We start from the raw sequence: 17,594 nt of genomic DNA on the forward strand, positions 1-17,594 counted from the left end.
GGACCTGAAATGTTTTTCATTTTATGGCCGACTTATGGAGAACGGAATTTCAACTTCTTGAAGAAGGATAAAGTAGTCAAATGACAAAACTTTCAGGTTCTTGCGCTTGTCTTGTTAAGCAAAAAATTGCATGGTCTAATTAGGCAAGTATTAGTATTAAGTGTAAATAGTGCCATCCTAACCCACAGCTTGGTTTTGTTTATGTTTATATTTATATTGTTAGCCGTCCAATGTTGTTGTTGTTTTTTTTACATTGGATTAGATCTAAACCACAAAATGGACATTTTTCCAGCGGTTTTTTGTGGAAGAAGTCAGCAAGAGAGAGCACAAGTCCATGGAAGATTTTATCGGTTCTGCCATATTGCAAGATCTGATAAATCTTGATAAATATGAAAGTTAGGCTTGTAATATGAGGCCACTTTTTTATTTTTTAACTCACGATGTCCCTCCCAGCACCAGCTCTTTTGAAGCCTTCTTAGGGAGGGCCGACACCATGCCAAAAGCCAGTCGAGGAGTAGGAGCCGAAACTGTCTACCATGGTTCCTCCAGAAGACTGCTGAGCTGGATCAGGATTGGAGCTGCTGGCTGGGAAGCACAGGAGTGTTACATTACTTCTCAGAGCACACAGGACAAATATTAACCAGGATGCTAGCAACGCTTCCAAACCAAGGCCAATTAATGTATATCTTCATAGATACACCAAAAGCTAATTGCCAATGCACATACACACGCTCTTTGACATCAGAGGTAAGCACCACTCTTCCTACTGACAAAGGACTATGTGTTGAATGAATATCAGGACATCTTAACAGGGATTGGCTGCTTCCCAGGACCCTTGTACCACATAAAATCAACCCTGACATTCTCCCAGTACAGCATGCTTCAAGGCAGGTTCCAGAACAATTACAGCAGGCCTACAGAGAAAATTTGACCAGTAAAAAGAATAAGAAATTCTGTTAACTCCACTGTGTCACCAGCGGATGCTTTGACCCTCAGAATCTCGATAAAGCAATCAAATGCCACCCGTACTGTGTGAGAGCCATAGATGATGTGAAACTGAAAGTCAGAGGATACACCCACTTCAGTATCCTTGATGACGTGTGGATTTTGGCAACTTGGTCTTGATGAGGAGAGCAACAGGCTGTGCACTGTTAAAAAGCCTATGAAGTAAAAAATAATTGCTGCTCATTTTAAAGGCTTTACAAAATAAAGATGAAAGGTCTTTTCGTTTTGAAATATCTTTTTTAGTTTAAAAGTTCTTTACGTTGCAAATAAGGAAAGTGATGACATCATTAATCGTTCCACAAAAAGATAGAACACTGAATCATGAGAGTTTTCTTGAAATATTAGAGCAGCGTTTCTCAAACATCAAGGCTGCTTGAGAAAGTGAATCAATATAATATGGGTTTGTTGAGTGAGTTATAAGCTAACTTTCTGTGTTGGCTTTAGATCCCCAATATGGAGGATTTCGCGAGGAGAATTCAGAAGCTAGAACAATCACAGCAAGCGACTGTTGATGGTATCATCGAAAAGATTATGCAGTTGATGAAGTCAAAGGCTGCACCATTTAATTAGGACCCGGTGTTTGAGCAGATTTTAAACCTGAAGGTTGTGGCTTTGGAAACCAAACACCCTAAGCCCACTACTACTCTACAGTGTTCCAAGCTTTACGTGAGAAGACAAAGACTAAGAGAAGGTGCTTGATGCTATGACCAAGGTCGACAAGGCCCTGAGGGTTCCATCCTTTTCGGCTACACCCACGTTCCGAGGTCGTGATCGTGGTAGATCTCTAGGCGGTGTTCAGTGCTTCTTTTGTAAGGGTTATGGTCATTACCAGAGAAATTGTGAAATGCGCTGGAGAGATGATGGAAAGCCACCACCAGCAAAGAGAGGGAGATGGTTCAGGGGGTCGCCAGTGTGATCGGACAGATTAAATCTGTGGTTTGAACCATTTGCGTGTAATAAGAATAAGAATAAATGAATTACAAACAGTATAAAATTGATTCGTGTGTACAAAGTTGATTACCTTTGTAACTGTTATTTGGGTATTTTTAGGGCATTTCTTAGTCTTTTATTTCATGGCATATGGGTACCACAACAAAATTTTAGTTTTATCTTCGATGAGGGTGAGTAACTCCCATGGGCTAGCCTTATTGCTGGGCAGTCTGTGGACGTTCCTTTTGGGGCGTGGGAAGTTACTCTCTCCTGATCGGGGACCTCATCTTTAGTGGTTAGATTCTCTTGGGAGGGATAATTTCGTTTGGGTTTTCAGTTTCCCATAAGTATTTTTCCCAATTATTTCGCAGATCCGCCAGGTGAAGTGGAGAAGGATCTGTGAGGGCTTTGAAATTCCTGCCTGGGAAAAGATAGATGAGGAATTTGATCATAAATTATCCTGTTGTCAGCCTCCCAATGAGAACTTATTTATCTAGTTTTTCTAATTTTCTAGCACCAACTGTTCTTTTCTATACAGCTACAAGTTCTGTAGATACTGTACGAGATCCGCGAAAGGATATCTTCATGCTAAAATTAGAAATGGCTGTTACTTTCCCGTCAGGCATCTTGTTATTCTGTCATACAAACCCAGGTCAACAAAAGCTGCATGCATTCGACTTCTGCCAGTTATTGTTGTCTTTCCAGCCTCATAAGAAGCGGATCTTGGTAAGTTTATCCCAGTATTTTTCCAACGGAACTCAAACCCTTATATATTTTAAGCATTGCATAGTGAAACAAAGCAATGCTGGCATGCCAGTGCCAGAAAAATAAAGAAAAAAATAACTGCCAGGCGTGAAGTGTTTATATTTAATGTGAACTCGTAATACCAAAGTCACAACAGCTTTCATTGTATCCATCTTCTGCATTTTTGAGGTTTGTGTCACAATTAAGTACTAGTCTTGCAAAAGTACCATTCTGAAAAGTACCTTTTTGCAAATCACCATTTTGTTTTGTTTCCCAAAGTACTGTAAGCCGCTATAGGGTCAATAAGAGAAAAAGGCAGGGCTTGAGTCTAGCAGTAGCCAACTAGCCTAGTTGGCTAGTAGAATAGGAGACCCCAAATTGAATTTTTGTTCACCTTTTCAGAGGCGATTGACATGGAAGAAAGTTATGTGTTTTTCACAAATTTCCAGTTTTAATAAGCGTGATAAGATGTTTTTTTCAAATATAGAGTGATTTGAATGTGACAAAATGTAATGTTTCTTCATATTTTAAAGATGAATGGAATGCTAGAAATTAATTATAATTGTCACTTATGGGAGGGAGACAATGTTCTTCACTTACACAACTTAGAGGAACTCAAGCAATGCAGGATTTCTAAAAGGTTTCTTGTTACCCATTTGCAGGTTCGATGAAACAATGTTGGAAGCAGTGTCTGCTCAACAAGAAAGATTTGCACCCCTGGGTGATCTGCGATCAAAGCCAGTTCCCAGTATTGCAAAACTAAATAGGGGTCAGTATTGAGAATGCAAGTTTTTAAAAACAATAAAGCCATTGAACATATGATTTTCCCATTACCACAAAAAGTAAGCATGATTACCATATAGCTTGAATCTTGAGTACCTTTTTTTTGGGTTAGATTTGATGACTCAGGTCCAGGCTCCTCCGTTAGCGGAAACCTGTGGTCGACATCTTTCACAAGTGGTTAGACGCCTACACCACTCACATGTAGTGCTTGTCATGGCCTACCCTCGCCGTTCACTGGAACTTTTAAAATACCAACAAACCATTAGCTGTGCAGCTACCAAGTTTAAAGGTCTGTCCTGGCTCACCTATGACGAACAATTTGGTAGACGAGCCAACCAGGACTTAACTATCAACTGGGGCCGGGAAGACCTTGAACTTTGGAAGGTGACATTCGCAGGCTTAGCTAAGGCACACTGTCCTATCTGCTCTAGCCCGCACCACAATCAGAGCGACTGCCCAAGTGCCTACCCTTCCTGCCAGCAGAAAAAGAGTGCACCGGTGTGCTTCCGATTCAACCACGCCTTTCGGTGTACCACCAGCTCCTAACAGTTTGCGGATGTCTGCTGATGCTGCTATCCCAACAGCCACTCCGTCCTCGACTGTCCAAGGGAGCATCACTAGGAAGGCCCTTGGATTTTCTCATTTTTATTTTTAATCTCCTTTTAGTCATATGTTTTTAAATCACTTATATTCTTAGTTTTTATAGTTTGTAAGGCGCATTTGATCAAATTTATATGTTAATTTGTGCCATACAAATTTTAAATATTATTATTATTAATCAACTCACACCCCTGGAAAATCTAGGTTATGTCTGAAGTAGAAATTTGAACATTTACGTAGAAGTTCCAAAGATTAAGTTACGAAACGTCATTCCGGATTGACATGGATGGCAATAAAGACCACTGCGACAAGCCAGTTGCCCCAGTTGTGCTGAATGAAAAGAATTATTCTTCCCTAAAGAAAACCTTTAAGAGGAGGCACCAAAGCTATAAGTATTTTAAGACTTCTCAGAGTGATGGCATGGGCCTTATGATTCACCCGAAAACTACAAAAGAACAGTACAAAATTGCTACTTGTCTAGAGAAAATATTCTCTCCAAAGTCCACGCCACACAGAAGAAGTAAGGGGATATAAACATTAAAAGAGAAAATGGAATAGGAACTGCTGGAAATGGAAGAGGAGGATCATTTCAACTCTGCAAAAAACATAACGAAGTTAAAAGGACCTTCCAGAGGAAATGGTCTTTGTATGGGAGAAATAAAAAACATGGAGATAGTGTCTAGCAAATGCTATCACTGGCATCCCAGGTAAATGGATATATAGACATTGAAACTGTGGTTGTACTTTTCACGAGAGGGCAAAATAAAATGTGATCAGTACAGCCATCATTTCTTTGATTACAAGTATTGTTCAGCCAGCTGTGACTTGTTCTACAATAACTTGCCTTTGCTTGTGATCAGTGTCATTTAAGGTGGTGTTTACACAATTGTGTTTCTTTTCTGTTGTTCTCCAATATTTCATAGTAAATTAACTGTTGCGTTTCCTTTTTCTTGTTTCCAAATAAAGTCATGTTATAAAATCCCATGTTGCAGGCAAACTGTTAACAGAATTTACAATGAAGTAGCTTAAGGAACTACAAAAAGACTCAAAGATCTTGTCACAGAAGCAGCTGCTCAGAGTTGCAAATTGTACTTATCATAGACTATAATGCAGCTATTCACAATTAAAGAGGATCCACTACTACTCGATCTTTGAACTCCCATAATTGTATGTACTATTCTTATTAAGTTTCCCAACATCCTTGGCATACAGCCTATTCTGCAATTAACTACCACAATCAAAGTTTTGGATATGTTGTTGACTCTGTTTTTGGCCCTGCAGCAATGCACAATTTTTCTCAATCTTACTCTTCAATAATGTCCAGTGGGATCCAGAACTGCTTCTTCGACTCAGGGCTAAAATGGTATCGCTTCTCATCATAGTGTTTTTATGCACATTGTCAGTGTTAATAAAAAATACTGCAGTTTTTATAGCAGAGGTGAAAAGGATGCCGGAAAATCATATTTTTAAGTGGTGAATAAATTGTAAGGAATGTAGGTTTTTCACAACTTTTAAACTGTGAATAGAATGGGGCTAACTTGTATTGCAGTTCACCAATTTTGGTGGCGAATAGGAGGCACCAGATTGAATTTTTGGTTCACCTTTTCAGAGGCGATTGAGATGGAAGAAAGTTATGTGTTTTTCACAAATTTCAGTTTTAATAAGCGTGATAAAATGTTTGATGAATGGAATGCTAGAAATTTAATTTTTAATTTAACTATAATTGTCACTTATGGGAGGGAGACAATGTTCTTCACTTGCACAACTTAGAGGAACTCAAGCAATGCAGGATTTTTAAAAGGTTTCTTATTACCCATTTGCAGGTTCGATCAACCAATGTTGGAAGCAGTGTCTGCTTAACAAGAAATAATAGGATTTCCATCCTATTGCACCCCTGGGTGATCTGTAATCAGAGCCAGTTCATACCAAATTAGAATATCGAGAGCAAGCCATGGCAATGGAAACACATATTGTAAGACTAAAAGAGGGGTCAGTATTGAGAATGGAAGTTTTTCAAAACAATGAAGCCATTGGACATATGATTTTTTCATTACCACAAAAAATAAGCATGATTACCATATAGCTTGAATCTTGAGTACCTTTTTTCGGGTTAGATTTCATGACTCAGGTCTAGGCTCCTCTAACATGACTATGGTCCCTTAGCGGAAATCTGTGATCGACATCTTTCACAAGTGGTTAGATGCCTACACCACTTACATGATAGTGCTTCTCAAGGCCTGCCCTCACTGTTCACTGGAACTTTTAAAATACCAACAAACCATTAGCTGTGCAGCTACCAAGTTTAAAGGTTTGTCCTGGCTCACCTATGACGAACAATTTCGTAGACAAGCCATCCAGGACTTAACTATCAACTGGGGCCAGGAAGACCTTGAACTTTTAAAGGTGATCTTCCAGGGCTTAGCTAAGCCACACTGTGCTATCTGCTCTAGCCCGCACCACAATCAGAGCTGCCAACCCTTCCTGCCAGCAGACAAAGAGTGGACTGGTGTGCTTCCGGTTCAACCACGCCTCAGGGTGTATGACCAGCTCCTGTCAGTTTCCACATGTCTGCCGACCCTGCTTTTCCAACAGCCACTCCTTCTTTAACTGCCCAAGGAGCATCACTAGGACCACACCATGATCATTTTTATTTTTTTAATCTCTTTTTAGTCATATGTTTTTAAATCACTTATATTCTTAGTATTTATTTTTTTTTGTAAGGTGCATTTGATCATATTTCTATGTTAATTTGTGCCATTCAAATTTTTAATATTATTATTATTATGTTTGAAGGTGATTGGCGATACAATGGGTTAATTAAGGGGTAGTGTGAGTCACTGTGTTGATGCAGTTGCCAAAAGTTTGTGTATTCTGAGAAAGGACTGGATTGTATTTCACAGGGCAACAGAAGAGATAAATCTAAGTACAAATTAATTTGGGTTGTACATTATATTTGAAGTTAACTCTCATTGGGCTTGTTTATACCAAATTGTGCACGCCAGTTGTCTATTAAAAGCTTTCCAAAACAATCAATCATCTGGGACAGGGAAACCCCCATCTGTGAAGTACTCAAACAGCCAAGCAACAACTGGGTCAGTACAAATTCCACCTGTCGACAAAAGAAAGAAGAAAAAACGAAAACGAGCAATGACTGGCCATCAAACTTCTGGGTCAGCTTCAACTGCCAACCAGCCAAACATGCAAAGTGCAAATGGGAATCCATACAGTTCTTCTATACATCAAGATCATTGGACTCTAATGCTGTACCACGAAGGAGACGTCATCCCACAGAATTACCAACCATTACCATTTTGCCCCCACACTACAGATATTTGAAGACATGCCAGGAATGATGCAAGACATCTTTAAAATACAATTTTGTATACAGGATAGTATGACATGCACAGGGGTTTTATTAGAAGCCGGGACCCGGGTACCGGCACCCGTCTACTCTAAGTACAGTACCCGCCTTCGCGAAAATGAGGTCTCAAGTAGACAAATACAAGATCTATCAAAAGTCAGACTAACCGAAACATCTTTTCACCATTCTCCTACATTGATAGCAGAGTCTAACCAGGAATTGCATCACAGTCCTTTTTCATGTAAATTAATATTCTTGTGTCCGGATTACCGAGGGTTTCCTCAAGCAAAGTAATAAATTTCAAAGTTTGATCGCATCGCGTTCCTTCGCGAAACGCATCGCCTACGATATCAAAGTAGTAACCAGGACCTCTCTTGCAAGCTGTTGCATAACATTTGCACGTGACATTTCACACGACTGAAAAGCACATGGTTTAAAATGGCCGCAACAAATAAAAGATCTGCTCAAGGCGTCCTTGACAATTTCTTCGTCGTTTCAAAGAAGTCAAAAGGTGAGTGATTAATACTTGACAAGTCTTTTTTTCAATATAATAAACTTGCACTGGCGTATATAAATAAAGTGTACGTTCATTTGCATGTCAAAACAGTCAGTGAACCGGAACGACCTTTGAATACAAACAATAATCGAAATCGCCGTTCTTGAAAACTTTCGTTCGCCACCGATTTCGCCGCTTTTTCTTACTTCCCGACTATCAGGCCTCTGTGTCTTTGAGGATGCATACAAATATAAATAATCAAAGACCGGCTCTTCTTCGCTTATTGTGGGATCCCTGAGAACTTGCAATCGCGCTGAGTTGTATGATTCGATTTAATACTTACACTTTAAAAACAATATTGTTAATTACATTACCTAATAAGCTTATCTAACATAAAACAGCGTGAGAGCGTGTGGCGCGGATGTTGTCCGTGGAACATTGAAGATTGCCGTCAGCTTTTTGACAAAGGAGCTGGTTGAAATTTTGAAGAAAAATGTACAGATTCTTTGCACTGTTCCAAGCGCTTAATTTTGCTCTCGCCTCAATTTTCGCGCGGCCGGAATCTTTCGCTCGCGCTCGACACAGCACTTCGCTCGCACGGGAACGCTTGCTACGCAGGCTAGGTTTTTTACTGAAGATAAACCTCGTGTACACATACAATTTTTGTGCTTTTCCAGCAACTCATAAAACAAACCACACAAAAACCACTACAAAAAGGGAAATGTAATTCTGCAATGGAAATCCACCAAAAACGTGAACTCAGCACATGTGATAAGGTAAGGCCTATACATTGTAATATTGGTCATTTCTTTGGCAGACAATTCAACCATGCCTTCGGTACAAGAGGCAACTGGAGAGGCAGAAACGCAGTCTTCACATGAAGCATTCTCAGATACCTCACAGCAAGTAGAAATGCAGTCATCTAATGAAGCAGTCTCAGATACCTCACAGCGAGTAGAAAAATCTCGCGGGGCAAATGTTTCTAAAGCAATAGCAGATGACGTTATGTTATTAGAGATAGAGAAGTGTGGACTTTCTAACCTGCACAACTACTATGAGTGCAAACAGAAATGCTGCAAAGTTTTCTCAGAAGAAGAAGAGGCCAGGCAGAAGAAGCTGAAGAAGAGACGTTTTCACCACAGCTGGGTTGAAGAAAGAGAACTAGCCTATGATAACACCACAGGCATTTGGTGGCTTCTTTTCTCAGAAAACCAAGGCATGTTTTGTTTTCTTTGCTGCAAACATAAAACTTTGAACACTCAGAACAATGCTGCAGTATTCAGCAATGCACCCAGCACAAGATACAGGAAAGAGGCCATCAGAGAACATTCTTTAACCAAAATGCATGAAGCTGCTGTGGAAGCTGAAATGAATCAGAGGGTGTCAATGTTTCATCAACAGTATGAAGAAAAGAAAGCAGTTCGCAATGATGTTTTGTACAATGCTTTTGCAGCCTTGTACTGGTTAGCGAAGGAGGCAGTTGCCAATGTTAAGTTTTTCTCTTTGCTTAATCTGTTCCGTGCTGTTGGTCTAGACAAAATGCAACATTTTAGCTACAAATCTCCCGCTGCAGTGAGAGAAATGTTCTTGACCAGTGGACAAGTGGTCAAGAACATGTTAGTGGAAGAAATTAAGAAAGCAGGGTCTTTTGGCCTTCTAATTGACGAAGTGACAGACATTGCTGTTACTGAGCAGTTAGTCACATTCGTGCAGTTTTGGAACAGTACTTCTGGTGGCACAGACATTAACTTTCTTAGTGCTAATGATCTGCTTGTTGAGTCTGATTCTGCAAATGCAGAAACCATAACAAACACTCTTGTAAAGGAGTTAAATCAGTGTGACTTATCAGTTGGAAAGCTCAATGGCCTTTGCACGGATGGAGCATCAGTGATGACCGGAAAAACCAGTGGGGTAGCCACCAGACTCAAAGAGTTAAACAAACACCTTGTCAGCATTCACTGCATCTGCCATAAACTGTCACTTGCTTGCTGTGACACTAATGACGAGATCGCATACATGCAAGAAGTTGAGAGATGGCTTTTCCAGGTCTGGAAATTTTTTGAAAATTCCCCCAAACGACTTGCAGCATATCTGAAGACCCAACTTTCTGTTAAAAAGCTGCAAGAGCCTTCTAAAGAGGCTAAAGATAAGTGCGTCCGTAGACTTGCTAAGGCTACTCGCACAAGGTGGCTCTCTCTTGGCAAGGCTGTAGAGGGTGTACATAAGGATTACATACCCCTCATGCTTACACTAAGGCAACTTGACCAGAAAGATGCTCAAGCATCAGGTCTTCGTGGAAAAATGTACAAAGTGAAATTCATTGGGGTGGTAACAGTCATGCATCACGTTCTTCCTGTTCTCAACAGGCTTAGCTGTACCTTCCAGGAAGGAAAGATTTCCTTCTCCCATATAAAGCCAGCAATTCAGAAGTGTATTGACGATCTTGACAACATTGTCCAGACGGGAGTACCAGTCACCGAGTTTCTTAGAGATCTATCACCTGGAGGCAGACTGGAACAAGCTGATCTCACTGCTTCTGATGGAGATAAGCTGTTTCTCACCAATTTCCTGGTGAAATATGTCAATTCACTAAAAAGAAGCTTAAACAGCAGATTTCCCGCCCTTCCCCTCCTGTCTGCTTTTAGCATATTCGACCCTGCACTAGTTCCAGAAAGAGGCCAGCCAGGATTTAGGGATTATGGCAGTGCATCAGTGAAACTTCTGGCTGAGCAGTTCTTTGATGAAGACAGCGACAAAAGGCAGCTGATGGATGAGTGGCAGGTATTCAAGTACAACTTGGCAAAATGGAAGAATGAGCTGCCTGAGGAAGTTAGAAAGCCCCCTGGTGGGAGCAAACCTACAGTCACTTCAACTGATTGGTGCCTCCAGAAGCTAATGTTCATGAAGGACCTGGTTCCATTTAATCTTCCACTAGTTGCAAAGGTGGCAGAGGCAGTGATTTCTCTTCCAGTCTCAAATGCATGGCCGGAAAGGGGTGCCAGTTCTTTAAAACTGATGAAGACAAGGCTTCGAAGTAGAATGAAGAATGACATGCTCAACGCCCTACTACACATTCTCATTAATGGTCCTAAAGTGGGAAGTAAAGAATTTGAAGAGGTGATTGATGCTTCTGTTAGAGCTTGGTTATCTGCTAAACCACGGCGAAAGTGTCCTCCAAAGTTTGTCAGCACACCAGTGGCCACCAGTTCAGGTGATATAAGTGAGAATGTTGTAACTGTGCAGGATGCTGGTGTACAGACAGAGGCTGACAGTGTCATGCCAAGTCAGCTGTCAATTGCAGAGCAAGTTGATGCCACTTCCAAAGCATTGGAGCTGCCTGCAGATGACGGGGATGATTCAGATTATGGCTCAGATTTCGATGACTTTTAGTTCAGTTTTTTTGACCTGACACTGTTTATTTGTAAACAAAGTAAACATTATAAGCCAATGAGTTAGATGTGATATAGTCATTCATGTTATGAATTTAGTAAATTCCCTGAGTCTGCAAATAGTTACGATATTGTTTTTCACAAAGTCACTTAAATTTAGTAAATTCTCTAAGGCTGTGAACAGTTCCAGTAGTGTTTAATAAAGTCACAATGCTTGTCAATTTTACTAAATTCTCTAAGCCAAAAGGCTGTGAACAGTTCCAGTAGTGTTTAATGAGGTCACAATGATTGTCAATTTAATAAATTCTCTAAGGTTGTGGACAGTTACAGTAATGAGTATTGTTTTTCATTAAGTCACTATGTGCTAGTGGGTAAAAGCTCCATAAATTTTTCACAATTTGTGTTTGCAAAATGAGGATGTAGAATGTTAAATTTCCACCTCAGAATGCTGGAAAATGCATTTCCGAGAGTCTAATTTTAAAAATTTTCTGGGGGGGCATGCCCCCAGACCCCCCTAGCGGCTCGGGCCTTCGGCCCTCATGTAGGTGGGGTGCCCGCTTACTCTATCAAAAGAACCCTCCTACTTCAAAACTTAATGAAACCCCTGCATGCAAGGAAGAAATAGACAACTGGTTGTCCAAACATGCCATATCATTTAACATAAAATATAACAGAAAGTGGTGGCCAAGCAAGTAGTGTCTCACTTGTTATTACAGTCTGCCAGTCTGACATGGAGCGTAAGAAGAATGAAAACTGCTGAAATCAGTCACCAAACAAGGAGACGGCATAACAGGAGTGATTGAGAAATTACAAGACTCTCAGGCCAGACAGTCCAAAATAATTCCAGAACTTATGAAGGTAATGGCAAACATAAAGAAGAACAACACCAATCGCAACTAGAGCTATGGTGACATTTAACTGAATGCAATCTGCATATGGTGCATGACATGATCTTCATGCATGTGAACTATGGCTATTATTCACTGTTGCAGATGGATCTGACAATTAAAGTAAATTTATAATGATTTAAAATGGTTGTGTTTATTATTCTGGGTTATCTTACTTGGCATACTTTTATGTCTGTTACCATCCTCCTGTGTATTACAGAGATGGAAGATGGACACTAATTCTTGTCTTTGAACATCATTTCCCAAACTTATTAATTGTTCTTTGCGTTGAAACAATAAAAATCATAGCCATAATGGTGGGAGCTGGCCAGTACACTCGTGATTACAGAAGAGCACACAGGCAGAAATTACAGTCACTTACATGTAATAACAACAAAGGACCTGTCCTTGCATGTAAATTAAGAAAAAATGATTTTCAACTCTACTCAAAACTTGATTATGCCTTAGCTGTCAAGGAGACAAAAATCAAAATTGCACATTATTTTATTTCTTTATGTAACAAAAGAGTTGAGTAACTGTTATTTATCTATTCATGCATGCTTCAACTTACTCTTTCGAGATCAAAGAAATCAGCAGAACATCGAAAGATTGTCCTCCAGCGAAAGCAAGCTTTAGAAGAGAAAAGAGCAGCAATCCCTTATAAAGAAATTGAGGCAGAGAAATCCCCTGGAAAGGTCATGAGTCATGTGCGTCTCCAGCAGTATGTGGAAAAATTTGGTGAAAATGTTTTTGCCAAATCATTTACAAAGTCTCAATTGCAGTCTACATGCAAAGCCCATGGCTATCATGTAAATGCCAGGGACACCAAAACCAAGCCCAAGGATAAACAATACACCGCACACACCACAAAGCAATAGCAGGACATCTGCCAACTACTAATCCTGTTAAACTACCGGCAGCAGAGAAACAAGGTTCTGCTCATTTTCGCTTTTTCGAACACTCTTGACTATGCACCTACAAAATAATCCAGGCAGTTGCTATCTAGAACTACCGTTTCTTTAAACAATTCCTACTTCACTTAGATAGTCAGATCAGCTATTTAAAACTTTTCTTATCATATAATATTCATCCCCATAGTTATCAAGATAGATGATATATATTTATTTTTATTTAAGGATTCGTACAAGTACAGGTGCTTACAGAGGGTTTTACAAAACTTTTGACGAACGGGTTCCGAAGTTTGTTCGGAACTTCCGAAGTTGACGACGAACTTGGCAATTTGATTACGTAGTTGTCAATCAAAGCACGAACTTTGGAACGAAGTTGCGAATTTCCCATCGAACTTTGTTGGGAATTTGCGAACTTCGAGACAGGTCAGACATGTTTGGCGCCATTATATTATTGAAATTGTGATAATATGGCGGAAGATTTGTCGAATTGGATGGCATCCTTCAAAGACAAAATGGACCGAAAAGCATATAATCTAATTTTTGCGACGCCCACTGCCAACCAATTTACGAGCAGACTTCAACTTAAATTATGGGATTCTTCTGATGTAAGTAAATTTTAAGACGATTTAGTTGCCAGCAACATACAACTTTGTACTACATGAAAAGAAACTGTATACTTTAGTGTAAATAAATTGTACCAGTTTTCCTCAAACATTGCTTGATATGTGAATGCTTGATGAAAAATACCAATTCTTAACATAATAAGTTTCATGGAGGTTATCAAAAAATAATTTTGTTATTAAAAAGTTTCTTTCAGTGGACAAAGTTTGTTGAAGAAGCTGTTTGTTGAAGAGATGGCAGATGGCACAAATGACACGAAAGAAGTGGACGTCGTTGACAGAAAAGGGGATTCCAAGGTGATGTATGTTGTGTTATTGTTTGAAGAAATGCAAAGCAAATTCAACCTGGTATTTGACAAGGTCACTGGTAAGTTAATTGCTATGTGGATCTTGGTAACAACATAAGTGCCATAAAATTGTTTACTTAGTATGAGTGGGCAACAATTTAGATACCACCACAAACCTGGTATGATGAAGCACAGGGAATTGAACACCCAATGGTGGGATTCATTTTTATCACCAAGTGTGATTTGGAAATCATTTTGTTCTACGTTCAGTTTTGTTTAACTTTTTTTTTACAAAAAAAGCTCTTGCATATTGGTTAAAATTACTTTAAACTTGATTTAAACCTACAGCAACATTTATGGGCTTGCTGGAGACAAATGCCTCAATAGGTCATCTTAAAGGAAGTCTCCCTAAAGAAAGCAAAATGGCATCTGTCAGTTGCAATTTAACCTGTTTGTTAGTTGTGATAATCAAGGTTGAGAGGTGTTAGCAGAAAAAACCTTTGGAAAATTTGCCAGCTAACTTTATACAGGAGCTTCCCTTCTATCCTCCCACTTTGAGATTTCTGGAAGCACCACAAGGCATTTTATGACGTGAAAAATGAATGTTGGACAAAAAAAGAAAATGCTGAGAAGGAAGCAAAGAGAGCAAGGCATATTTTTGTCGATCCAAGTTTATCAGATTCTTCGCAGTCCGAGTCAGGAGACGAAAAACTTGAGGCAGCTATATCAACTTAAGGTGTGGGCTTTATGATTAAAAAGTTTGTATGTGACGGTAAAGCTTTGTAAATATCTGTGATCTGTCCAGTAGTAGTTTGAATTAATCAATCTTTTTTGCTACTCTTGTTACAAATTTGGGTATTAATCCTTAAGTTTATTCAATTCTCCTCATTTATGCCGATATTTTTTCAACTGAAGCTGAAAGATTTCAGAAATGTTTCAGAAGTCACACCTTGATGACTGTCTGTGTGAGATTAGTGAAGTACGGTTCTGTGTTTTGTTTTTCCATGAGTATAGGAGACTTGACAGAAGACCGATATGAAGTTCTGCTAGCTGAAAACAGGCGTCTTGGAGAAACAATTGAAGAGCAGGATTCTGAACCAAGACGGCTAATACAAGAACTTTCCTCAAAGTTGGAGTAGCAAACAGCAACTGGGCCTGGGATAGGAAGCAAGCAAAGGAAAACAAAAATATCTATTTCTAAACAGTGTTGTGTAAGTATTATATCATTTTAGTGTGCTCATCGGTCAAATAGTTGATTCGTAACACTAGACATCCATGCAGTTAGTGGTGGTCAGTACAGTACAGACATTGTGCTCCAATCTCCTTCAACAACAATGAAGAATATAAAACAGAAATCACGAGGAGAGCAACTGGACTATAAAGAGTTAAACAAAGAAGAAAACAAAGTTTGGCTATTTACTAGTATTTTCAGTTGTCTGAATTAATATCAACCTTTGATAACTTGGGCCAAAATGAGCATTTTTCCCAATACTAAACACACAGTTTGCAGTGTCACTCTTGTATAAATACCATGTCTTCACACTTTTTTCTTGTATATGTGCATGCATCAACAGTCAGTGTAGACTTGAAATCAAGAATGACAATTTTTGTCACAAAAAGATTATGCCAGACAAATCAAAGTTCAAATTTAAAATAAGAAAGGGGAATGAACAGTTTCAAATTGATGAACTCACCCAGAACATGAAAGAAACAGAATCATCAAGGAGTTGGTCAGGGGTACATCAACCCACCATGTACTATTTGTTCTGTGGTATTTAGTCTGGGCATCAACTGTATAAGGAGGGTGGTGCACATTGGGGTCCCATACAGTATGGAAGAATACTGCCAAGAGGTTGGGCAAGCTGGAAAGATGGCCTTGCAGCAAGAGCAGACATTTACAACAACTCTTATGACATCTCTCTCTTAAGGAAATACATGACTGAAGTCATGGGGAACTTTGTGAAGTCAAAGGATTGTAAAAGGCAATTAATTCTTAATTATTTTGATTATTAGTTCAGGTGACAGAGATCATGTGGAACACACCTTTTATACAGTTATAACACACTTTGATAAAACCCCTAAAAAATTAAAATGTTTTTTCTTTTACAAAAGGCAATTGATCAATTAATAAGTTTATAGCCATTACAAATGGAACAAAGTTAAATATATCATATGTATACCTTGAATTGATAATAAAACAATACCAAATTAATGAAAATTTGTGTTATTTTACTTTTGCTTTCCTTTTTTAAAAGGATGTCAACACAGAAGTTTGTGAGCAGCTGTTCTCTTGGTTGTCAAAGTTTTCTCATATAACAAAGCACATGAATGGCTGGAGATTCTTATTCCTTGTGTTATATGTATTAGAAAACTATAATCTATTTATAATATAGATAGGAGTCTACGCGCGCTCTGATTGGCTAAAAACCTATGTTTTATCAGAGTATAAAACATAGAAAAATCATGTTTTATTGTTTTTCGTCAGCTTTCCTCGAGTGCTTCGCGCGTCGTTGACTGTTCGTTGGCTATAACCACTCGTATTCAACAAGGGCGAATGGAATAATTGTTTTATTTAATTCCTTTTTAAGTATAAATCCACTGGACATTTCATTTTGATGTAAACGAAGTGAGGCGGGAAAAATTGTGGCGCGGTGTCCACTGCTTGAGTTGAATGAAACTCGCAAGGAAAGCGAGTGAGAGAGTTTTCTTTCGAAGATTTTCTTCGACAATCTCCTCTTAAATCGTCTATTCATGCTGGAACTTGATTGTGACAACAATTAAGGTTTACGGGAATATCCATAGCAATAGCTTTTCTGGAAATTGTACGCTTTGTTCAAGTCGAACGAAGCAAGGGACGGATGTCATCGAGACTACTATATTATGCTGAGACGAAATTGCACTCAGAGTCGGTGAAGTTTATTGAAGTTCAAAAAGACAAGATCAAGATTAAAAGGTAACAAACTTACCTGAAATGCCTAGCCATTTTTTACGTCGAACACTGAATGAAATTGTGTCAGTTTTCCGTCTTCCCGTAAACTACTTTCTGCTTTTCATCTTCGTTTAATCGCTCTTGTTGTATTTTTATTTCCACTCGCGGTGTCTAAAATCTATATCATAAAGCAAATAAAGAAGCCTAAGTCATGTTTTATACTGTCATAAAACACTCCGGGCATTTGAGAACACTCGAGAAATGTAGAAAACATTCGCCTGCGGCTCATGTTTTCTACATTTCCCTCGTGTTCTCAAATGCCCGTTGTGTTTTATGACAGTATAAAACATGGCTTAGGCTTCTTTATTTGTTAAATGTTGAATAATTGGTAGCCATAAAGAGTGGCATTATGTATAACTGAATACCACACTTCAATGAACAAATCCTGCACTACAAGTTAAATTCACATAATTAGTACATATATCGTAGTTAGTTTACTGAAGTTTAATTCGCATAAGCTTAACACAATTTTTTTGACATATATACATAGAGATTTTTATATATTTTTTGTTCTTTTACATCTGTAAATTTAGTTAGAATCGGGCAGGCGAAGAGTCACTCTGTGGATATACTGCCCGATGTGCCATTATTT

The 17,594-nt window shown here is 39.0% G+C and overlaps 1 protein-coding gene and 1 long non-coding RNA gene across 2 annotated transcripts in view; one reads left to right on the forward strand and one right to left on the reverse strand.

Annotated features, from left to right (window-relative positions):
- Positions 1-17,594, reverse strand: part of LOC144648681 (uncharacterized) — a 20,537-nt gene that overhangs the window by 1,814 nt on the left and 1,129 nt on the right. The gene's annotated exons all lie outside the window — the stretch shown is intronic.
- Positions 7,472-11,670, forward strand: LOC144650174 (zinc finger protein 862-like). The gene is made up of 2 exons (XM_078509833.1): positions 7,472-7,934; positions 8,737-11,670. The coding sequence occupies exons 1-2, from the start codon at positions 7,862-7,864 to the stop codon at positions 11,307-11,309; spliced, it is 2,646 nt and encodes an 881-aa protein (XP_078365959.1). The 5' UTR covers positions 7,472-7,861; the 3' UTR covers positions 11,310-11,670.

Source organism: Oculina patagonica, chromosome 4, assembly GCF_052425735.1.
Source record: "Oculina patagonica isolate OP01 chromosome 4, crgOcupat, whole genome shotgun sequence".
NCBI lineage: Eukaryota > Metazoa > Cnidaria > Anthozoa > Scleractinia > Oculinidae > Oculina > Oculina patagonica.

Excerpts from the sequence above, each read along its gene's own strand:
- LOC144650174 (XM_078509833.1), top strand. The coding sequence starts at position 7,862 with ATGGCCGCAACAAATAAAAGATCTGCTCAAGGCGTCCTTGACAATTTC. Across the intron at positions 7,935-8,736 it reads CGTTTCAAAGAAGTCAAAAG|ACAATTCAACCATGCCTTCG; the intron begins GTGAGTGATTAA and ends TTTCTTTGGCAG.